This window comes from Puma concolor, chromosome B4 (genome assembly GCF_028749965.1).
Source record: "Puma concolor isolate L17-30 chromosome B4, mPumCon1.1.hap2, whole genome shotgun sequence".
NCBI lineage: Eukaryota > Metazoa > Chordata > Mammalia > Carnivora > Felidae > Puma > Puma concolor.
Window position 1 is genome coordinate 129,217,275 of NC_141673.1, and position 24,261 is coordinate 129,241,535.

The window sequence follows — 24,261 nt, forward strand, 5'->3', positions numbered from 1 at the left end:
TGATTTGAGGGCGCTCAAGGGGTTTGGAGGTAGAGGTGTGGTTTGGGGGTCACCAGCATCATGGAGGTCGGAACCGTGACCTCCCCGAAGTATGGGGAGCAGGCCTGGGACAGAACCCAGAGAAAGCCCCCAAAATAGGAAGATGGTCTTTACTGGATAATATATGAAGAAAGTGTTTGACCACCTCCATTTTTCACACTGAGAAATCACTGGAAACAAGGGAAGGTTAAATGGTATCCAGACACCACAGCTCAACCTTTGCTGGGAGAGGGGCTGCACAGAGTAACAGCAGTTTGTTCTGTAAAGTCACACGGGCACTGGGTTAGTCGATACTGAGCCATTGCCTCTAGGGAAAATTCAGGGTTAGGGTCCTGTGAGCCTCCTGTCATAACATTTTCATCAGCTGAGCAATATATCACCTTGGTTTATGTGCGTTCGGGGGTGTTTAAAGACACGTTATTTAATATGTACTGTTGGTTCATAAACATGGAACTCCTGGCCAACAGCTCCATAACTCATGCTTGAACAAAGCTTATCTAACATATATTTTTCCCATGAGCACCTCCCAGCCTTCCTACAGTCAGGAACACTAGACAGCACGTCAGCGCTGTGCCTGGGGGCCGTTTTAAACAGCAAAATCCTGAAAAGAAGCACAGGAATGTGAAAAACTTGGCACTAAATAGATCAGCAGAGGACGCTTACAGTATGAGAGCTGAAAGGAAAAAGCGGAGTGTTGCCTTGTCCGACCTCAGCTGAGAATGTGTGCATCCAAGACTCAAATTTTTGACCCCTCTGTACTTGCACGGAGAAAGCATCATGAGGGCGCCTGGGTGGCTCAGTCAGTTAAGCCTCCGACTTTGGCTCAGGTCGTGATCTCGTGGTTTGTGAGTTCGAGCCCCACGTCGGGCTGTCTGCTGTCAGCACAGAGCCCGCTTGGAATCCTCTGTCTCCCTCTCTCTCTGCCTCTCCCCTGCTCAAGTTCTCTCTCTTTCTCTCTCAAAAATAAACAAACATAAAAAAGTTTAAAAAAATTAAAAAGAAAGCATCATGAGGATTGATTTGGGGGGTCACAAATGAATTTTATCAAGTAGGCACATTCGCAAACCCCAAATCCACAAATAATGAACATTCAATGTACGTTAATTACATTTGTTTTGACTTTGTTAACATGATCAGACTTTAATTGCATTTGTTTTGACTTTGTTAATATGATTCTTGGAGAAAAAGCAACGATTTCTATAATCTCCATATTTTTTTTTTTTTTTTAAATTTTTTTTTCAACGCTTATTTATTTTATTTTTGGGACAGAGAGAGACAGAGCATGAACGGGGGAGGGGCAGAGAGAGAGGGAGACACAGAATCGGAAACGGGCTCCAGGCTCTGAGCCATCAGCCCAGAGCCTGACGCGGGGCTCGAACTCCCGGACCGCGAGATCGTGACCTGGCTGAAGTCGGACGCTTAACCGACTGCGCCACCCAGGCGCCCCTATAATCTCCATATTCTTACATGAGTGAAATAATGGGAATTATGAGGTTTAATTGGAAGAGATGGGAACTAGGCATGACACCTGGGTTCCTGCCCCACCCACCCCCAGCTGCCTCACATATGGGAGCCCATCATGGCTTTGGGGGCCCGTCAATGGCTTTCTGAGTCCACGTTCCTTATTTCTAAAACTATATTGATTAGACTAAATAATTTTCAAGGACCCACCATGTCTTTGATTATTTTCTCTGTTTGCCTCATTAACATAATAAAGATACTCTTAACTAGAATCTGACAGAAAAGCTGACCAAACCTTGGACTTGTCCATTGTGAGAGCAGAGTAAACTTTTGTTGTCATGCATGCTTTTGGAGGTCAAGAGAGCACTGTTGAGGGTACCTGGGTGGCTCAGTCCATTGAGTATCCGACTCTTGATTTCGGCTTAGGTCATGATCCCAGGGCTGTGGGATCAAGGCCCGCATCAGACTCTGCACTGAGCATGGAGCCTGCTTGAGGTTCTCTCTCTCTCCCCCTCTGCCCTTCTCCCCTGTGTGTGTGTGCTCTCTCTCTCTCTAAAATAGTAAATAAATAAATGTTTTTTTAATGTAAAAAGAGAACACTGTCGATATTGCAGATAACTGGACAAGGAATAGAGAAAAGTAGGAAGCCTCCTGGTTTTGTTTGCATGTGCACCCTTGAGAGATTTTGGAATGGATTTCTTTTTTCATCCTTGACAATGGTTCCTGGAGAATGTGTTGGTTTTGCGCTTTCAAGGAAGGAGGTGTAGATTGGAGGGGGGGAGCCCAGCATAAGGAGAGCACCCTTTACCTTGGCAAGCAGGTGAAACAAATTCACCTGTATAAAATGAGTCCATCAACTAAAGACTGTAAGCCCACATCTGAATTATTTCCATCTCCATAGCCGTTGCTTCACCAGACCTCAGACCCAGTTCATTTGCCCCCTCAAATGACCCTCTATGTTACCGAGCATTCGTGTCTTAAAAATTTGTACATGCAGATATGTATATGTGTGTGTATATATACATATATATGTATACATTACATATATATATTTACATACATGCATATGTAGAATTGTGTCAATTTGCTGTCCTCGGGATAAAGTTTAGACCCTCCTCCCCTAGCTGCGTCTCCCTTACACATCTCATGGTCTAGACACCTAGGCAGTTTGTCAACTCTCCTTGTGACTCCTTTTGAATCTGACATTTTGCCCACTCTGTGTTTGTCCACACTGTTATTCCTTTACTGATGTTTTCCTGGCAACCACGTCTTAATGTCTTCCTGGCTGTTTTCTGCTCCATGAAGTCTTCCTGACTCTTCCAGGTAGAGTTAGATGTTCCTCTCTCTCTACTTACCAAAAACCAAACATCTACCTGGTGTGATAAGAACCCCCAGACATCAGTCAGCATCTCTTCTATAATGGGGGTCCAAGAGTCGTTCTGCCACCTCCTACCCTCCGGGGCACTCGGTTGATTTGAGGTGGGCCGTCCCTTCCTTCCTGCTCCAGGAGGCCCCTGTGGTGTCCCTCTTGCCACGCAGCACACTCAGCTATAAGAGACCGTTTTTCTGTCCTCCAGAAAATAAGGTTTGAGAAAGGTTGCTGGAGCAGATGCCTTATGTATGGAAGTACCAAATGTTTCAGGTTAGAAGTGTTTACAGAACACCCCACAATGGTCACGCACATCTTGAGAGACCGCAGGGCCCAGGACATACCCCTCAGGATGTGCGTGAACTCTCCAATGGGACAGGGCGGCCCATGCAGGCAGCATCACGGCAATGACCCTTTCTTCTGGGCCATTAGGTACCCAGTGCCATTGGCCAAAGGGGTCATTGTTAAAGAAGGTCAAGTGTACCTTTGAAGTGGTTGCAGAGGATTTACCCGAATTAGGACTCCCCACTTTAGTCCTGGCTCATACGCATTCCCTGGTCTCCCATCCCCCAACCTGGTGTGGATTTTTCTCCCAACTTTGAACCCCTAAGATGAATTCTTTAATTTCTTACTTTTTTTTTGTTTTTGAATTTTAAGTCATAATTCATATACCATGAAATTCACCATTTTGAAGTGTGCAGTTCACAAGATGATACAACCAACACCACTGACTAATCCCAGAATATTTTCTGTACCCCTGAAAAAAAAGCCCAGACCCATTACAGGTGACTCACTGTTACCCACTCCGCCCAGGCCCTGGCAACCACTGATCTCTCTGTCTCTATGGTTGGCCTATTCTGAACATGGAAGATAAATGTATCTCTACAATATGTAGCCTTTTGTGTCTGGCATCTTTATTTCTTTTAAACGTTTATTTATTTATTTTGAGAGAGAGAGCGCATGCATGAGTAAGGGAGGGGTGGAGAGAGGGAGAGAGAGAATCCCAATCAAGCTCCGCACTATCAGCACAAAGTGCCATATAGAGCTTGGTGCCCTGAACCATGAGCACATGACCTGAGCCACAATCAACAGTCGGGACGCTCAACCAGCTGAGCTACCTAGGCGCCACGCGTCTGGGATCTTTCACTTCACATAATGTTTTTATGGTCCATCTGTGTTGTAGCATGAATCAGTACATTTTTCCTTTTCATGGATGAATAATGTTCCATTATATGGATGGACCACATTTATTTATCCTGTTTATCGGTTGGCGGATTTGGGGGTGTTTCCGCTTGTTGGCTGTTATCACTCATGCTGCCATGAACGTTCATGTGTAAGTTCTTATGCGAACATATATTCTCAGTTCTCTTGGGTCTATACCTACGAGTGGAATTGCTGGGTCATATGGTAACTCTTTGTGTGATATTTTGAGAAACCACCAGATTGTCTCCACAGCACCAAGATGCATTCTATTTTTTTTAATGTTTTATTTATTCTTGAGAGAGAGCATCAGTGGGGGAGGGGCAGAGAGAGAGGGGGACAGAGGATCTGAAACTGTCAGCACAGAGCCACAAATGGGACTTGAACTCACCATGCTCGAGATCATGACCTGAGCTGAAGTCAGTTGCCCAACCGACTGAGCCACCCAGGCGCCCCCCCAGGCACCCCCCTCCCAGGTGCATCCTTATTGTTGCTCATGGCACCGGCCAGCTTCCACTCATTGTGCAGCTGCTTCTGTGTCCCAGTTCTCTTCAAATGTAGAACCTTGCAGGTAGGGACTACCTCCAGCATTGATCTGTTGTCCGTGTCCAGCACTGGACCTCATATAAAACGACAGCTAGATAAGTTGACTGTAGAGGGTATATAAAAAGAGAGATCATGTCCAGGGTCAGCTCACTGGTCCCCCCTGGCACTATTAAGAGCCAGAGGTGCTAAATAATGGATATTCTTAGCACTTGATGTTTCTGGTCCCTGATAATTTCCCAGAAACTCACTTTACCTCTCTAGACCTTACTTTCCTCATCTTTAAACTTGGACTGGATAAAGTCCAGGGCAGGGGTCTCTGAATTTGAGTCTGTGTCGCATAGCAGTGGAGGACAGACTCCAGAGTTCCAGTCCTGCGCTCAGTATTTACCAGCTGTGGGATCTTGCACAAGTTAATTCCTTCTCTATAAACCTGTTTCCTTACCTGTCAAATGGACGAGTTAATATCTATTTCATAGGGGTGCCTGGGTGGCTCAGTTGGTTAAGCATCTGACTTCAGCTCAAGTCATGATCTGGCAGTTCGTGAGTTTGAGCCCCACATCAGTCTCTGTGCTGACAGCTCACAATCTGGAGCCTGCTTCGGATTCTGTGTCTCCCTCTTTCTCTGCCCCTCCCCCGCTTGTGCTGTGTCTCTCTCAAAAATAAACAAACACTAAATAAATTTTTTTTTTATTTTTTATTTTCAATATATGAAATTTATTGTCAAATTGGTTTCCATACAACACCCAGTGCTCATCCCAAAAGGTGCCCTCCTCAATACCCATCACCCACCCTCCCCTCCCTCCCACCCCCCATAAATAAAAAAATTTTTTAAGAAAAATAATATCTATTTTACAGGGTTGAGATTTAAATAAATTACCAAAATTAAAGCCCTTAGAATAATGTCTGACATGTTACTAAGGGTTCAGTGACCTTAATGAGTATTATTATTCCATAATACATTTATTTTTTTCTCTTGGATTCATATTCTATCCAGAAACTTACAGGCTTTGTGAATTTTGTAGTTAGAAGTCCAGGTCCTTAAGCAAGAATTTTTAAAATGGCACAAGTTCTCTCATCTTATTACTTACCAGAATAGGGAGTAATGTTCTCCTACCACATGGCATATGTTAACCTAAGCACATATTTTTAAAGTATTTTTTTAAAGTTAATACCTAACTTTATATATTTTCCATTCATATAATGTGTAATTTAATATACTCCTAATGTGAAGGGGCGCCTGGGTGGCTCGGTCGGTTAAGCGTCCGACTTCAGCTCAGGTCATGATCTCGCGGTTCGTGGGTTCAAGCCCCGTGTCGGGCTCTGCACTAACAGCACCAAACCTGCTCGGGATTCTCTCTCTCCTTCTCTCTCTCTCTGCCCCTCCCCACCTCTCAAAATAAATAAATAAACTTTAATGGATATGTGAGGAGATTCAGAATCTTTACTAAAAAATTCTGGTGAATAAAAACTAGTTGACCATCGTAGCATAAGCAGTTTTTATATTGGAGATTGCAGTATTCCCATGGCAATTGGAAAGCCTCTTGCTAATCAGACTTAAATGAAAAAAAAAAAAGTTTCCTTTCTCTCTACTCACGACACTCTGACACCAAATGAATGGGGCTTTTTCTCAAACCAAGCAGTTCTCCGACTCTGGATGCCACCTGGGTGTCCTACAATTCAGTTCAGTTCTAACCTTAACTACCCAGAGCTAGTGCAGACCCTACAGGTTAAGGTCTCAGACCCAAAAGACTGTCCCCCACCAGTCCCCCAGCTTCAGACACAACTCCCATGGTGTCGCCTGTGCTTCTGGCAACTGGCTATGGATCAGGGGTGTCTACAATCCCTTCTCGGGTTCAGTAATTTGCTATAATGGCTCACAGAACTCAGGGAAACATTTATTTACATTGGCCAGTTTATCCTAAGGGATATCATAAAGGATACAGAGGAACTGCCAGATGAAGAGGTGTACAGATGAGGTCTGGAAGGGTCCTGAGCATGGCTGACAGCTTCTGTCCCCGTGGAGTTGAGCCGTGCCACCCTCCTGGCACGTAGATGCGTACACTATACGCATATGGAAACTCCCCAAACCCTGTACTTTTGGAATTTTCACGGAGGCTTCACCATGTAGGCATGATTGATTATGAACTTAATATCTAGCCCCTCTCCTCTCCCTAGAGGATGGAGAGGTGGGGCTGAAAGTTCCAAGTTTCTAATTACAGCTTGGTCTTTCTGGTGACCAACCCCCATCCAGGAGCCCACCCAGACTCGCGTCATTAGAACAAAAGATGCTCCTACCACCCAGGAAATTATAAGGGATTTAGGAGCTCTGTGTCAGGAACCAGGAGCAGAAATCAAGTATGTATTTCTTATTATGTCACAATACTAAAAATCCGTATTGTTGACTGATTTGAAATCAGAATAGCAAGAATGCAGAGTCCCCAAAAATTGGAGTGGGCATTTTGATTTAAATGTCAGAATTCCCTTATGTCCATTTTTATTCCTGCAGTATTTTCTTCACTGAGCCTGGGCCTGCTTCCAGAACGATCTGCGACTCTAATGGTGTATGAAGATGTTGTCCAAATAGTCTCAGGATTCCAAGGTATGTTGAATATTGAAAAAGAAAAGTGACTAACTTTTGGGCCAGCCACTAAAATCCTGTTATAAGACAGCTTCTTTTCAGATGGTGATGGCAGTAAATTTACCCAGAGCTGGATACTATGCATGTTGTCCTATGAGTGCACAAACACACACTTGAATTTCGGTTAAACTCTCCCCTGGCTGTGATCCTGTTTGTTTTAAGGCCAGCCTTTAACTGGGTGAGAGAAAAGAGAGGGCTTCACCACTCTGTCCATACCACATCTCTCTTTCTTCTCCAAAGCTGAGAATATTCACCTCATGAGTTCAGAGCGCGGGACCCCGTCTGAGCGTCACTGAGCAAAGGTTCATAAATATTCAAGGAGGTAGAGTTTCAGTCTTGCGCAGTGAAAAGGATCTGGAGATCTGTTGCACAATAATGTACTTCACACTCTCAAACTTAAAAATGGATAAGATGGTAAATTAAATAGTATGTGCTTTTTAACACAATAAAACAAAATCCCCCCCCCCCTCAAAAAACAAAGGAAGAAGTGTTCATAGCCTTCAAGAGTGGCATTTTTCTCTGTCTTGTCCCTCCTTGTCTTAACCCCTCTGGTATGTGGTTGTGCATCAGAGTGTGCCCTTATACCTTCTAACTTCTCTTGCAGAGAAACTAGTATGGAAGACTTGAGAGGGATTTCCCTGAGTTGGTGGTGGGGTTAGAATTGGAAAGAACGCTGATGTCCAACGTATTTGTGCCAAAGTCAGTTTCTTTCTCTAAAGCATGGGCTAGAGAGCGCTATTTCCTGGCTCTCAACGTTCCATCGGATTAATTTTTTTGTTTACTTCATTTTAATACCATTTGACACAAATCATTCTCTACCTCACCACATTCCGGTGCCATTTGCAAATGAGGTGACCCCATTTATTCCTTTTTTGAGTGGCTGTGGAGACCCTGCAGAAGTGATCATGCAGCCGTTATAATCAACATATAACACTGTATTCCTTTTAGGCATACAGCGTAATAATTCGAATTATGTGTATATTGCAAAATGATCGACACTGTAAGCCTAGTTAACACCCGTCACCACGTGTAGCTACAAATCTTTTTTTCTTGTGACGAGAACTTTTAAGATCTACCCTCTCAGTAACTTTCAAATATACACTACAGTGTTATTAACTATAGTGACCATGCGGTACATGACATCCCCAGGACTTATTTATCTTATAACTGGAAATTTGTACCTCTTGAGACCCTTCACCCATTTTCCCCTAACATCCCACCTCCGGCAGCCACCGATCTGTTCTGTTTCTATGAGTTCGGCTTTTTTAGATTCCACGTAGAAGGGAGACCATGCAGTGTCTGTGCTTCTCTGTCTGGCTTGTGTCACTTTGCATAATGCCCTCCAGGTTCAACCATGTTGTCACAAATGGCAGAATTTCCTTCTTTTTTCTGACTGAATAATATTCCACTGTAGATCACTTTTCTGCATCCATTTATCCACTGATGGACACTTAGGTTGCTTCCACACCTTGGCTCTTGTAAATGATGCTGCAGTGAACATGGGGGGGGTGGGTGGTGACTAGGGTTTTCTCGAAATGAGGGAATGATTATGCTTCCTTCTCATGTTCTTCACTAAGAAAGGAATCGTTAGTGTCCTGCTCTCATTTCGACTGGACTACATTCTGATAAAGACTGAAATGATCTTTATCACAATTTTGGTCTTCATCAGAATGCAGCCCAGTGGAAGATGATAGCAAGAGGTGAAAGCTTGTAATTAATGTCCTGGGTACAGACAGGCTGTGATCACCCATTTACGTCAAGATTACGTCTGTTGATTAGGATGTTCTGAGTATAATTTAGAGCTGACTTCAGCTCTTCAAATATCAAATGGAAACTACGAAGCACCTGAACCAGGCTTCCTGAAGCCTTGGAGTTTGGTACCCACTCTGCATTTCCAGAGGACGGGCACACACTTTGCGTTTCCTCAGACCCAGCCCGGTTGGGACCCCGCTTCTTCTAATCGGGGCTGTTTTTGCTGTGCCATGTGCCCCTGTGGCAGGGGACTGGCACAGAGCAATTAAATGCTGTCACGGCAGCTGTATATTGTTTTCTTTTTAGATATGCCTTAAGACCCATCTTTTCACAGAGAGGGAGACAAACCATAAGAGAGTCTTTTTCATTTTTATTGATTTTTGAGAAAGAGAGAGAGAGACAGAGCATGAGCCAGGGAGGGGCAGAGAGAGAGAGAGATGGAATCCAAAGCAGGCTCCAGGCTCTGAGCTGTCAGCACAGAGCCCAACGCGGGGCTCAAACTCACGAACTGTGAGATCATGACCTGAGCCGAAGTCGGATGCTTAACCAGCTGAGCCCCCAGGCACCCCAAGAGACTCTTGAATATAGAGAACAAACTGAGGGTTGCTGGAGGGGAGGTTGGTGGGGGGATGGCTAAATGGGTGATGGACATTGAGGACACTTGTTGGGATGAGCATTGGGTAAGTGATGTGGTGAATCACTAAATTGTACTCCCAAAACCAGTATTATGCTATAGAACTCACTTGGATTTAAATAAATCTGAAAAAGACCCATTTTTATCTTTCGCAGCCTTGCGTGTTTTGATTTTTTAATTTAAAAAACTGACCACCGGGGCACCTGGGTGGCTCAGTTGGTTAAGTGTCAGACCCTTGATTTCGGCTCAGGTCATGATCTCACTGTTGGTGAATTTAAGGCCCGTGTCAGGCTCTGCTCTAACAGTGCAGAGCCTGCCTTAGATTCTCTCTCCCTCTCTCTGCCCCTCCCCTGCTCTCATGCTCTCTCTCAAAATAAATACACTTAAAAAAAAAAAAGTTTAACTTATAGGGATCTTTGGTAGTAGCTAATGGATTATGGTGTTCCTCAAGAAAATATATTTGGACACTCTGCACTCTAAAAAAAAAAACACAACTGACCCATGTCATATTTTACACGTTGTTCTAAAGGCCACAGCCACCATAATTTTCATCACCTGCTCTTTCTCTTAATTGGCCCCTCCCCTACCTTTTCCTCAGAGTTAGTCTTCATTTCCTCTCTTACTAGCTGTACTCATTCTTTGTTCCACTTTTCTTCTGCTTCCGGTGAATTGCTCATCCTTTTCCTGAGATGTTGGTCCACAACACACCCTTTGCTAGAAAGTTCTCAAGTAGCCAGGCTGCTGGACTTCTGCGGTGTGGACCTGCCAGTGGGCTTTGAGAGATGGAGAGGAGAGGCACCTAGGTGGCTCAGTCGGTTAAGCGTCCGACTTTTGATTTCAGCTCAGGTCATGATCTCACAGTTTGTGAGTTTGAGCCCTGCATCGGGCTCTGTGCTGACAGCACTGAGCCTGCTTGTGATTCTCTCTCTCTCTCTCTCTCTCTCTCTCTCTCTCTCTCTCTCCTCTCTCTCTCTCTCTGCCCCTCCCTGCTTGCGCTTCCTCACTCTCAAAATAAGTAAATAAAATAAAAGTAAACGGTAAATAAATAAATGGAGAAGAGCCAGGCTGCGGGGTACAGACCAGAAAGGGACCTTGTCCAATAGAGCCCAACTCCCTACTGCCTTCCCCAGCCCTCACCCTGTGTCCTCTGGGCACCAGTATGGCTGCAGAGAACAGCCTTCTACCTCTTCTCCGAGCACTGCCCCCCTTCCTGGTCTGAAATGTCCCTGAGACACAGCCTTCCCTGCAGCCTTCTCAGGTGGGGGCTGTGCTCACATTACTTGTCTCCTTTCTCCTTCCTTCCTTCCTTGAGGATCCTTGGAGGCCAGCTGGACCACTCCACCAGTGTCTGGGTCAGCTTTTCCTCCTGGACTGATGATACGAGCTCCTAGTTCCCAGGTTCACGATGCTCCTAGAATTGTTTCTTGGGAATGTGAGCCTCCATATGGAGGATGCCCCCTGGTCCCAGCTGCTCGTCCACCCCAGGGGTGCCCCCCTCTACCCTGCCTCCCTCTAGAGGATGCCCCCTGGTGCCCCAGCTGCTCTTGCACTCCCAGGGTCTTTTCTGTCCCACATCGGTCACCCACTTCTGCAGTCCTGCCTTAGGCCTCATCATTCCAGCAAATCAAATGCACCACCTCCGAACTCAGCCCCTGCACTCCCTCCTCTCACCCTGTGGCAGTGGTTCGCACACCACTGAGAGCTCCAGAGCCCTGACTCACCGTGTCCTTACCCACGGATTGCCTCCCTGCCCAGCCTACGAACCATGGCCCTTCGTTGGAATCGTCTCCTTGCAGACACTCCCTGCAGAGCTGCTCCCCTCCCCTTCTGCCATCTTTGACCGAATAACTCCTGACTCCGGTTGACCTGAGCCGCTTGTGGCCACCCCACAGCTGCACGTGGCTGGAGGAAGCCTCACCGGTGGTTGCCCCGACTGGTTGCACGTTCGTTTCACGACCACAGACCTCAAATGGGCATCGGTCCTGGGGCCACTTAGTCGTTTGTTTCGTGAGTCTCCAAGATGATTTTCACACCCTCTTCCCCACCTGCTGGCTTCCTGTGTGTTCACTCACACTCCCATCCTCTATCTCCTCTCCTCACATCTCTGCCTACTTCACTGAGAAGCTGAGAACCCTCACCGCCACCCCCCCCCGGCCCCCAGCAAACCCACAGACCTGCTCATTGTCCCTCGTTGCACTGGAAGGAGTGTCCCTCTTCCCTTACGTGTGAGTCCTTCTGTTTGTGCTCAGCATCTCATCTCCTCTCTTCCTTAGGGATTCCAGAAGTTTTTCCTCACCATTTTCTCCTCATCGGTAGCGGGCAGATGTTAAAATAATGCATCTCTAATGCTTCCACAACCGTGTCTGTCTCTGGCCACCGCCCTGGGTCTCTGCTGTCTTCCAGAAGGACGTCTGCACGCCCTTCCTTCCTGCTTCCTCGCCTTTCTTTCCCTGTTCAGCACCCTGCAAGTGGCTCTCCTGCCTCGTTGCTCCATTCAGACTGCTTTGTCAGAGTCTCTTACAAGCCCTGCGTGGCCGGGCCTGAGGACATTTCTCTGTGCCTTCCCCTGGACTCTCCACGGCACCCAACAGGGATGACTCTGGTCGCTCTTTCTGGAGACTCTCCTATCTTCCATAACACCATGCCTTGATTTTCTTTCTCCTCTTGGTCACTTGTGGACACTCCAGTGACTGTCTGGGCCTACATTTCTCCTTCCCACTACCCTCCCCACAAGGTCTCATGGGCCCATGCTTTAATGCTGTGTAGACACAGATAACGCCCAGTCTCTCACCTCCCGCCCAGACTCGCCGAGAGGGAGACCCAGAGCTGGCTGCTTATTTGACATCTCCGCTTGGATGTCCACTAGGCATCTCAGATTTAATGGGTGTGTCCAACTTTCTGTCTCCGTACATGGTACAAACATGGTACTTAAGTGGTCAAGCCAGACCCTAGGAACTATCCCTGACTCCTCTGTCCCCACAGCCTGGTTCTCTGGCACAGGTGTTTCTCTCCATCTGGGTCACCACCACATGAATCCAAGACTCCGTTTCCCCCTGGAGAGCTGCGGTAGGTTTTTAATTGGCTGTCTGCTTCCGCCCTTACCGACCCATAATCCGGTCTTCGCACTGCTAAAGCGACCAGGTCACCTTGCTTCCACTCTTCAGTGGTTTTCCCTGTGTACTTGGAATAAACTCCCAAATGCTTAGCCTCAGGGCTGGACAGTCCCCTGGCCCTGAGCCTCGGTGGCTATGTAGTTACCTGGAAGGGGAGTATTGGTAAGAAGGGGTCAAGATTGTAGTATCTGGATACATGTTCCCGTGAACAGGCTCTCTGCACCCCAACCCCCCCCCCATGCATACTTCTTAGACCCTACAGTTCTCATTGTGGACCTCTCTTGTCCTGCCCAGGCACCTTTGACACCCATTGCACCACACGTGTGACCCCTTCTCGGCCCCTCTCTCCCTGGGAGCCACTCTACCCTCAGCAAGGTGTTTGTGATAAGGGCTCACTCTGAAGCCCACAGGGTCTGTTGCTGTGGCCACACTTTACCCCACCGTGGCTCTCAGACCACCTGTCACTGCCTGCTCCACTCCTCACTATGCCCCGCCAGCCCCGAGACCTGATTGTCTCTTCTGGTGACTGTGAGGGGGCTCTTGAAGGGTCTCAGCATCTGTGTCACATGCTGTCTGTAAGGAGTCACCTTCTCCTCTTGTGTATGACCTTCATCTCCCCTTCTTACGCTCCGTGGGTCAAACGGTTACAACACGCCGGGGCCTCGTACCCTGAGTGATTTCAGAGTGTTCTGTGCTTACACACACTTGCATCATCTCTGCTGCCCACACGTGTTGCCACAGCCGCTGCACTGATCCAGGCCCTGGTCAGTCTCTCTTGGACCAGGCAGTATCCCCCAGCTGGTGTTCTTGTCTCTAGTCTTGGAGTTGAGATTGGAGCTGGACCTGCGATTAACCAGACTTCCTCCATCTTGTGTCTCCCTCCTAGTACACCTTGCCCTGAACTGCCAGGGGACTCTTCTGGGGGCAGAGCTCCAGTTATTTCACACCCCTCAATTTCCACCCCACCCCCACTTTTGCCCTAGAATAAAACCCAGTCTCCTTAACACAACACATACCGACCTTGTGACCTGGCCTCAACCTCCCTTCCACACGTACTTCTCCTTCAGGGATCGTTTTCTAGCCTGAATTTCCTTTTGTGTTTTCCATCTGGGGTGTCCCACTCTGTCTCCGAATCTGTCTTCGAGCCCTTCTTGGCCATCAAGAGCAGCTTCAGGGCCACCTCCTTCGGGTCTTTTCTGCATCTTCCCTGGAGATGTGGTTCATGCAGGTGCCTTGCCCTCCAACCTTGGCTGCCAAGGAGCTTATATCATGTGACCCCTGACTCAGGGGTAACCAGTCCACAGTGTGGCCAGGGGCTGGGATCCAGCCAGAAGAGAAAATCTGGAGCCATCAGTTCTTCGTTCTCTTCCTTTTACTGAGATCCAGCTAAGAACCAGAAGAGGTGAGAATCTCAGCTGAGTAGTTATGAGGCGCAGTGGGTCTGTGACCATTCCAGGCCACCTACGGGCTCAGGGCAGAAGAGAAGAGAAGAGAAGGTCGGGTTCCTGGATGGCTCAGTCAGTTAAGCGTCCATCTCTTGATTTCAGCTCAGGTCATGATCTCATGGATTGTGAGTTTGAGCCCTGCATCAGGCTCTGTGCTGACAGCAGGGAGCCTACTTGGGATTTTCTCTCTCCCTCTCTCTCTGCCTCTCCCCTGCTCATGCTCACTTGCTCTCTCTCAAAACTAAATAAGCTTAAAAAAGAAGAAGAAGAAGAAAAGAGAAAGTGTGAGTAAGAGAAGGGAGCCAGGTGGTGGCAGGTCAGAGAGAAGCTGACTGGGGATTAGTGGAGTCATGGTCAGTGGCACTGCATTCACGTGAAATCTACAGACTCTTGCCATTTTGCCCACAGGTGCCCTGAGCCCAGGCAGCTTCCATGCCCTCTGGCTCCCATCCTTGTATTCTGACACATCCCTGTATCCCTTATGGCCCCTCAGGTCCTTATCAGTAACCAGAGGGTGGATTAAAACCCTCCAGCTGGGGTGTGTGTATCTTATTATGATACCTCCCTTTCTACCGTATTTGGTAGTATACCTTATCTCCCCAACTAAAAATTTGAAACATGAAGGCAAGAAGTTTGTCATCTTCACCTTAAAACCCGCCAGGCACTGGCCCTACACTTGCCATATGATAGGTATTCAATGAACAAGTCACTGAACGATTGAATAAATAAAATTTTTTCAAGTCTAAATAACCAGTGCTTTTTGCACTTCCTACGTAGGTTGTCTGCACCCTGATCAATTATTTCCTTTGTTGTGGCTTCTAAGAAAATTGCAGCTCACACAGGCGCACACACACACACACACACACACACACACACACACACACACACACATATGCACACACGCAGTAAGAGAACTTGAAGAGCTCTTTCTCTAAGGAGTAAGAAGCATGGTCCTACCATAAGGGTATTAATCATTCAGGAAGTTTTTGTTACATTTAATGTATTCACTCGCATTCCCTCCTGTGTATAACCAAAAACTGGGAACCATCTCTCCCTTTCTAAAATCTTTTTTGCATTCCAGCTTTTTAAAAGGACAGCAATTTTGTTAATTTTTTTTTTAACTTTTCCTGGTTCATGAGTTTAATCATTGTTCCTTGTATTTTTCCTTGCCATGGCAGAGTTGAGACAGGACAATAATACTGCATGATGTTGTTTCATGTTTTCTTACCAGTTGGAAGGAAAGCCATATGTAGATAATTTTTGGTCTTTGCAGTTCTGTTCTATAAAATTAATATAAAACTGAATTTACAAAAGCTACATTCAATTTTTCTCAGACTGGTCTAGTGTAGGTGTGTTGATTTATTTATTCTTTGGTGGATTCAGAGAAGAAAAAAAATCAGTTCTTACTTGATCAGAAATGTAAGTACTAGAAGCCTTTGGATTTTAGTGTATCGCTCGGATGTTATAATGTGGCAAACGCTCCTGAGAAAAGGCAGGTAGCACGATGACAGTTCAAACATGTTACGTGCATAGCCCTGGGTGATGATGCCCATTGTTTGGCTTTATGTGACACTAAAGTAAAAGCTTTGGAAGAATGAAGGTCACTAGGTGGAGATGAAAACAGGAGAGGAGGGAAGGAGCCCCGCTGTTCTCATTAGTTGGACGCTTCATGCTTCAGTTGACGTTTTGTTTTGTTTTGTTGTTTTGTTTGCACCCAAGTAAAGTAGAATAAACTCATGGGAAATGAAAGGTTTCCTAGAAAAATAAAAAGACCGCCCACTTGTTTTCTTCTCTGTAGGTATGGTCTTTAAATTCTGACCATACACACCCAAACACTATTCTGTCATCAGACTAGCTTCAGACACAGGAAGTGCATAATACATGCACATTTTCAATGGAACAGTCCTTAGCAGTGACTTTCATTTAAAAAGTAAGGCAAGTGATTGTGTTTTATTGGTGACATTGTTTTATAAAGAGAGCCTGGAGCAGTCTCACGATAACAATGTGGTGAAGGGGAAGGGCCAACTTAGTAATTGGTTAACTCTAGAGTTTTCTGCACCATAGACTGTCTGAAAATGTGCTCCTTGTCACAGAAATGCTTGCAAATTGCATTCAGACTTTGCAATGAGATGGGAAGTGAATGACAAGAGAGAACACTTACAGATTATTTTATAGGAATTATTTTCTTTGAGGGGCTCAGTCCATTAAGCATTTGACTTCCGCTCAGGTCATGATCTCATGGTTCGTGGGTTCCAGCCCCGCATCGGGCTCTGTGCTGACAGCTCAGAGCCTGGAGCCTGCTTCGGATTCTGTGTCTCCCTCTCTCTCTGCCCCTCCCCCACTTGTGCCGTGTCTCTCTCAAAAATAAACATTAAAAAAAATTTTTTTTTAAAGAATTATTTCCTTTGAGTGTGTCGTGTACTTTTCCGAGGAGCACATTCACACAGAAGCCTGTGGGGATAGGATCGGTGATGTTTCTAACGTTTAAATCTCAAGATGATTAATGATCAGGCGTGGACGGTAATGATGGTGGTGTTGGAATCTGGGGACAAGACCGGCAGTTGGCCTGCGGCTCTGGCTCCCACAGCGTCCAGCAGACCTTCATGCTGTCTCACAAGTGGGGCATCTCGTCGACTCTGTATGTGAGGACGTCTATAAGAAGGTGTCATGAAGATGCGCCACTGCTCATGGCCACACTCTCAGCACCGGCTCCCTCCTGGTTCCTAGGGCACTGCTGGAAGCCCCGCCCACCTCGCCCATGCCCCGCCCACCTCGCCCATGCCCCGCCCACCTCCCTACCCCTCCTCCTGGCAATGACCTTGCACCCAGAAGAGAGGCCACCAGGGGAGGATGGCGTGGTGACTTTTCTCTGACCCTCCTGATGTGCCTGCTGTGGTCCCTCCCCCACCAGGAGCCCCTCCTCGAGCACAGGGTCCCCACCTCTTATCTCCTCTTCACGCCTCCCTCCCTCTGTAGTTCTCCTCCCACTCTCCCTCAGCTCCCAAAACCCCAGACTTTAGAGAAGCCCTTAATAACCCACCTTCCTCCTTCAGCTTCTACCCGCGTCTGCATCCTCCTCCGAACAGGACAGGTCTGCAGGGGAGGGGAGGCGGGAAATTAATGTTCATCCTGCACCTGTTACGCACCCGGAGGCACCACTGGGCATCATATATGTGTGTGTTGTGATCTAGGCATCACAGCAACCACATTATGAGATGGGCGTCATTCATACCCATTTGAAAGTTAAACAACCTGAAGCCCAAGGTCACTCAACTAGAAGGTGGTAGAAGAAAGACTGAAGTGTCGATTGAGTGACTCCACTGCTCCATGTTCTGTTGTCATGGTGGCTCTACTTAGGGAGATGTACACCTTCACGGATAAACCTAATTAGGGGCGCCTGGGTGGCTCAGTCGGTTAAGCGTCCGACTTCGGCCCACGTCATGATCTCACAGTTTGTGGGTGCGAGCCCCGCGTCGGGCTCTGTGCTGACGGCAGAGCCTGGAGCCTGCTTTGGATTCTGTTTCCCTCTCTCTCTGCCCCTCCCGTGCTCACGCTCTGTCTCTCTCTCTCCTTCAAAAATAAAAATAAAACATTAAAAAAAAAACCTAATCCAGGGCACAGTGAGATCAGTGCTGGAGAAAGATACACGTAGCGTTTAGAGGTTGGGGTGTGATCAAGAACGTCTCCACAGAAGAGGTGGCCTGTAGGGCACATCTTGGATGACGCGTGGGACATGCAGGTAGAGACTGTGGAGAAGAGACATGAGCACGTGTGGAAGCACACAGCCAGGCAGTCCCACGTGGCCAGAAGGTGAGAGCCAATTGTCAGGAAGTCCAGCATCTCTTCCGAGGTAGGCGTGGTGAACTAGGAGGGGAACAGAAGCCAGGACTGCAAGAATTCCTTTCTGTCTCTTACTAACGAGATGCCTGTGGACAAGTCACTTAGCCTCACTCGGAAAGCAGAGAGGGTTCTTCCTTCACAGGACTGTTGTAAACAGTAAGTGAAATAATGTGTATGGAAGAACTATGTACATTCTAAAGCACTGAACTCTACCTGTCACAGGACGAGAAGCATAGTAATTGGGGTCTGTATTGCTCTGTAATTGTCGCTGCCATCATTAATTTACCAAGTGGTGGAGATCCGTTGAAGGTCTCTGGGCTGAGAAGGGTTGTATCTGTAAACGAAGTGGGAAAAAGGTGGCCAGGCTGGAGCACAGTTAAGGCAAGGGGTAAGGCAGGGTAATGCAAGGTGGGGGCAGAGAAGGAGGAGACGACGATGCTGGAAATGTTGGGAAGGAGACTGGCCAGTCCTGGCAGGGAATGAATGCACAGAATAATAGAAAGGGAAAATGATGGCGTCCTGGAAGCAAAGCTAGGTGTTGGGCAGAATGGGGTAGGGGGTGTTAGATGGAAGAGGAAGTAAGTGATGGTGTTGATGCGCCTGTGGGGCATCCAGGTGGAGGTGTCTGGAAGGCAGAGGAAATGCAGAAATGGGGCGGACAGGAAGGCCACCGTGGAGGGGAGTCAGTGAGGAGAGAGCCCAGAAACTACTACGGAGGCAGCTGAAGGCAGCCCCTTAGGAACTGTTTCATCCGGAGGTGGGAGGAGATTTAAAAAAAAAAAAAAAAAAAAAAGCACTTGCAGAGGAAAAAGCCGGCTGACTCTGGAGAGACCAGAGCCCAGGAGCACGAATGCCAAGCAGGAGGGGTTCCTGGGCGGGGGCGACGAACAGTGTTGACCATTGTGAAGAGGTCAGCGAGGAGGAAGGCTGAGAAGTGGTCACGGGTTCACAGATTATACAGTTGTCCATTGACATTAACGAGCGCAGCGTGTGTTGTAAGTAAAAGCCAGATCGCTGGGCGTTGGGTGGAGGGAGAGGAGGCCTTCGCTTTTGGGGGTAACGGCATTAAGGTCATGTTTCGGTGTTATTTTTCTAGATGAGGAAGAGACGGGTGTATTTGTTGGTTGTGGAGGAAAAGCCTGTAGAGAAAATGATGGACGGAGGCAAGATTAGTTGGCTGTGCAAGTCTTGCTGTATGACACGCAGAAGGTAGGCTAGAGGCTTGGGCTGACTGTGGAGGAGACGGGGGACAGAAGGGACAAGAGAAGAGGGAAGACAGGAGGGGTGGCCCCAGCAGTTTTGGTAACACATGATCAAGTTTTAGGGTGACAGTGGGGTGGTCCGGAGCCGGCCACCAAGAAAGAATTCTTGAAGACGTCTTTGGTGCGAAAAAGGTGATTTTATTAAAGCACAGAACAGGACCCATGGGCAGGAAGAGCTGCACTGGGGTTGTGACAGGTAACTGATTATATACCCTCAGGTTGCGAGGGGGTCAGGGATAGAGTAAGTCTCCGAGGAATTTTGGAAGCAAGGTTTCCAGGACCTTGAGGGGCCAGCTGTTGCTAGGGAAATATCATTTATTACCATTTATAAAACCTCAGTCTTGAGACCCTACAGATGTTTATCAGGGGCCCATAAGCTTGGGGCATGATTGCCAGCATGCAGCTTGGGGCAGTTGAGATAAAGGAAGTTGACTTATAGCATCCTGGAGGTTGGGATGGTGTTAAACTAAGGTTCTCTTTTGCCCCCAGCAAAGTGTCATCCTCGAGGCAGCTGAGCTCCTAGAGGGAGGTCACTGTGCCGGTCTCAAGGACTTGTCAGTGGGCTGTAGGCAGTAAGGGAATTTAATTTTCCATTTGCCTTAGTTTCCCATATTACAGTGGCAGGCACTTAAGCCCCTTTCCTTTGTTCTTGGGTAGCCGGGAGCGTCCACAGAATATCACACAGAGTTTGAGAAGAACAGAGAAAGTTTGAAAAACCACTATTGCAGAGAATGTGGGAGAGGCATCCGGAGAAGACCTAGCCAGTCCCATCCCCTTCTGTCCCTCCCCTGTCTCCAGCCCATCACACCGCGTCCTGGAATTACAGAAATCTAGCAGCGCTAATACAGGAAGATGGGCCTGAGGTCATGACCGCTCCCCCAACCCCACGCAGACACTTTGTATTTCATTTACACCGAGGCTTAGAGTAACTTCGACCCTTAACATAACTCTCTCCTCCCGTATTTCTTTGGTCATGTCAGCAGGCAGAGGTCTGGCCTTTGCTCTGTGTCGGGAAGTGTGTTCGGTCCCTCAGCAGACAGGTGTCCGTGTCATGCTGGTCACAGCGTGTGTCCAATCGGCTGGACAGGCCACACCCCCTTCTAGTAAACCTTCCCCAGGCATCACCCGTCTGTGCCCCCCACCTGGCAGCCACAGCAGATAGACCCCAGATGTCTGGCCAGTGACCAAGTTCTTTGGCACAAAAAAGGAAGGGGAGGGTGGGGAGGAGAGGTGGGGAGGGTGGGGAGGAGAGGTGGGGAGGGGACTGAGACGCATCTCCCACTGAAAGGCAAGATATGCCAGAGAACATGAGAAGGCTGCGTGCCTGTTAGAGGGAGGGGTGAGGGAGAGAGGAAGGGAGACGGGAAGGGCGGGCAGGAGAGACAGCCAGTGGCCCCTGAGAGCTGGGGTGCACTGGGGTCTGGAGTCTCCCAAGTTCCAGCCAGTCCCCATGAGGGCATCAGTCTGATTCCCCCTTCACCTTTCAGCAGCCACCCTCTTCCCTTGGTCTAGCTTGAGGAGATTTCTCTTCCTTCCAGCCGGAGGAGCCTTTGCAAAAATCTCAGCCTTCCCATCTTACAGCGGCTATTCCCGAGGCCTGGAAAGCTGCATGTGGATCTCACCCTGCTCTTCCTCAGCCCTCATGAAGACAAGTCTCTCTTTGCCCTGTCACACTTGAGACACCCTTCTCTGCGTATTTGCAAGTTCTTTGTTTCCCCCACCGCGTGAAACCCAGGCAGGCAGCCGGCAGCATTGTTTAGCTGAAGGACAGTGGAGAAAGGGAAGTAAAGGTCTCAGAAGGTTCACTCCCATTGAAAACCACACGATAGGAGCAGCGAATGATGTTCTGTAGTTGGGGGTGAAGAGACGAGAAAAGAAGCGTTGCCTTTGACTCTCCATCTCTGAGCGCAGCGGGGTGCGGGGGGGGGGGGGGTGGAGGAGATCAGGGAAGCAGAGTGCTCCTTGCTGGGCGTGGGGTGCTCCTGGGGGACGCGAGGTGTCGGCACTCTGTGCATACCAAGGAGGTGACAGGCGGAAGACATCAGTCTTCTGTGAAATCAAAGGAAGAGACCAGACTGAGCAGAGCTGGGAGTGAACAGAGACAGATACTTGGATGCTGGTGCCTCGCCACAGGTTGTAGGGGTACAGAGAGGCAATGGTGGTTGAAACAGCACTGCATGTGGGTCCAGTTACCTTCAGCGGAGGTGACTGAAGACAGAGGAGTCATGGCTTTGGGCCTCTGGCTCCCGTGGGCCCTAGAGCGGGGCTTGTGTTTCATGGAGTGCACACCAGTCATCCGAGACCTGTAACCAGTGATGTTCAGGAGGTATGGAGAGCATCTGGCTCTCGGCCACCTTGGTTGTGCACGCGCCAGCCCGCCTCCCCGGGACTTCACATCCGTTGGGCTTCTGTGGCCTCACTTGTAGAAGAGAGATGTGGACTAGTTGATCCTTTGAGCTCTAAAACCCCCTTATGCTAGAACCCTTTCGGATAAGCTTATTCCCCACTGGAAAGTTTCTGACCCAGGGTTAAAAGGAACCCTGGAGTCGGCATAAAGACTGTCCACTCAGGGCAGGGCTGTGGTGCCTGACAGCCGTGGACTGTGGCGGGGGGAGCCCCCAGCCGACCATGGGGGAAACCTCAAGCCCTGGGCAGGCTATGCAGTGACCCGAGCACCAAGGCGGATCACTGCTTTTGAGGAATCACTCTTTCAATCCGCACGAGTGTGCACTTTCATTGGTAAGGTGCTATCATTCCCACTTCGGTTACTTTTTGTCTTAAGGATGTTTTTGCACCTTAAGGACGACTTAGCACCTTGACATCTTGAGACTGTCACCAGAGCCATTAGGTGAACACGGGTTCAGGCTTTGCGATCAAAACAGCGTGTGGAGCACAGTCGAACTGCAGATGCTGTCACAGGGTAGCCTTCTGAGTGGGGCCACCCCGTCCTTCTGCACCCAGGAGCTGGGTGTGACGGAGGCACAGCACCTCCACTCCACTCAGGGGTGTCTCATCCCAAAATTCTCGACATAAGCTGTGCACCCTGCAGGCAGAGCCCGGATAGCACGTGGCAGCTTCCACCGAAGGGGGTTCGGTACTGTTGGGCTCTTGTTAGTAATTCTTGTACAGGCTGCACACTTAATTCCCTTTGCTCTGCTGCTGTGTGGTGTGTGGAGTTAAGCCAGATTTTGCCAGATGAAGGAGGCGTGCATAACGGGATCAAAGGGTATCTCTTGCTTTGTTTATGTAAAGAGATGAATTGTCATCTACTCCTTTCCCTCATGTGGACTTCCTTTCCCAAAACGTTACCCCCATCCATAGGCACACGCTGGGCAGTGAAAAGCTTGCTCACAAATGGGACTTAGGAAAGCTTTTTGTTAAAAACCCAAATAACATCCTGTGTCAAAACAAATGTGACAATGGGCTATTATTCCTGTCCCCATAATAGCATGTTGTCACATCTCTGCGCCCTGCCGTGAATGGGGGAGGGGAGGAGCCGCGGGGGGGGGGGGGGGGGGGGAGGGGGGGAGGAGGCGTGCCAAAACGTGGAGAAGCACTTCCTGGTTTCCTTAGATTTACTGCCCCTTCGGGAGGTAACTCAGAAGTCCATTTCTGCAGGTGCCCGGCCACAGCCTCGCGTTCACTTCCAGAGGAGAGCTCTGCGGTTGCCGGAGAACACCAGCTACAGTGACCTGACGGCTTTCCTCACTGCCGCCAGCTCCCCGTCCGAGGTGGACAGCTTTCCCTACTTGCGAGGACTAGACGGGAACGGAACAGGTAATCTGAGTCTCTCCCCTGCTCAGCTGGGGCTTCCGTGTTTGGATTTTTCCGTGGGGCGGGGAGGATTCGTACCAAATGAAAGAACCGAAGCCGGGAAGTTCAAGTGTGCTGAAACTGTGTTAGTTAAGGAATCCGGTCTACACCGCTGCGGTGTATTTTCATGACTTTGTCTCCTTCAGTCATTCTGCCTCCTGTACCTTCTGAGCTCCCCTCTGGTAGACTTCAGAGACGTGCTTTCCACTGAAATTGTTGTGTTCGTGTTTTTCCAAGGGTAAGGTCCGAGTGAGGGGCTCTCTGCCCCTCGTCCCCACTGACCCCTGGAGCCTGCAGGATGCAGCCCGCCCACCCACGTGTCACAGTGGGGAGGGGAGGTGGCACTGGTCTGGTGCCGAGAGTGGGGACGAGGGGGCTGCCATTTCTAGGATCGGGAGCATTTCGGAATGGGAGCCTCTGCTCGCCTCCGTCTGTACACATCCAGCGTGTTCTCACCTCTGCCCATCCTCCGTGCTGTTCCCTCTGCCTGGACTTGACAAACAGTGGCCAGGCTTTGAAGTTGACTTGAATCCTCTCCTGACAGACCTCTGCGTGAGCTCCGTCAATGTCACCCTATGCCCGCATGATACACAGAGCTAAAAAAAATCAGAGACACCAAAAACCACCAGCTGGAGAATATGTAATAATTCCTTGTCAGTAAAAGACTGGTTCTCAGCCAACAGTGCACTGGGCACTAACATGGCCCCTAGTCCTAGTGAATGGAAAGCAGCAGACTCTGAAGTCCTGAATCATTTCTTGTATCCCCTTTTGTTTTCCCCACACTTCTGACGTGAAAACCAGAGGCTGTTCTGGGTTAAATCCTGCTAGGTGAGGAGGTGACTGCATTTCCCAGAAACGCTTCTATTGAATTTCACTGAACTGTCCAGGGCTTTGCCTAAGCGGATCTTGGGTCCTTCTGAAAAAGCTTTTTACACCTGCAGCATCTGATCCGTTCTGTAGAATGCTGACAGATTTCTGGGGACCGATCAAGATGACCTGGTGATTTGTTGCTCGCCTTTGTGGCACCTGTCCGTCTGTGGAACCTGCCTTCAGAAATGTTTCTTCATACTTTAATTTTTGTATGAAGGTGCAATTAATGCATCTGTAATTGGCCATCAGATAAAAATGGGTGGTAGCCACTCTGAGTAA

At 48.5% G+C, this 24,261-nt stretch overlaps 1 protein-coding gene across 2 annotated transcripts in view; it reads left to right on the plus strand.

Moving 5' to 3' along the window:
• FAM171A1 (family with sequence similarity 171 member A1) overlaps nt 1-24,261 on the plus strand; it is a 136,532-nt gene that overhangs the window by 75,734 nt on the left and 36,537 nt on the right. For both annotated transcript variants that reach the window (XM_086714860.1, XM_086714859.1), the window contains exons 3-4: nt 7,122-7,214; nt 22,918-23,076. In XM_086714860.1, the coding sequence (XP_086570986.1) occupies nt 7,122-7,214; nt 22,918-23,076 (252 nt within the window). The remainder of the gene's footprint in view (nt 1-7,121; nt 7,215-22,917; nt 23,077-24,261) is intronic.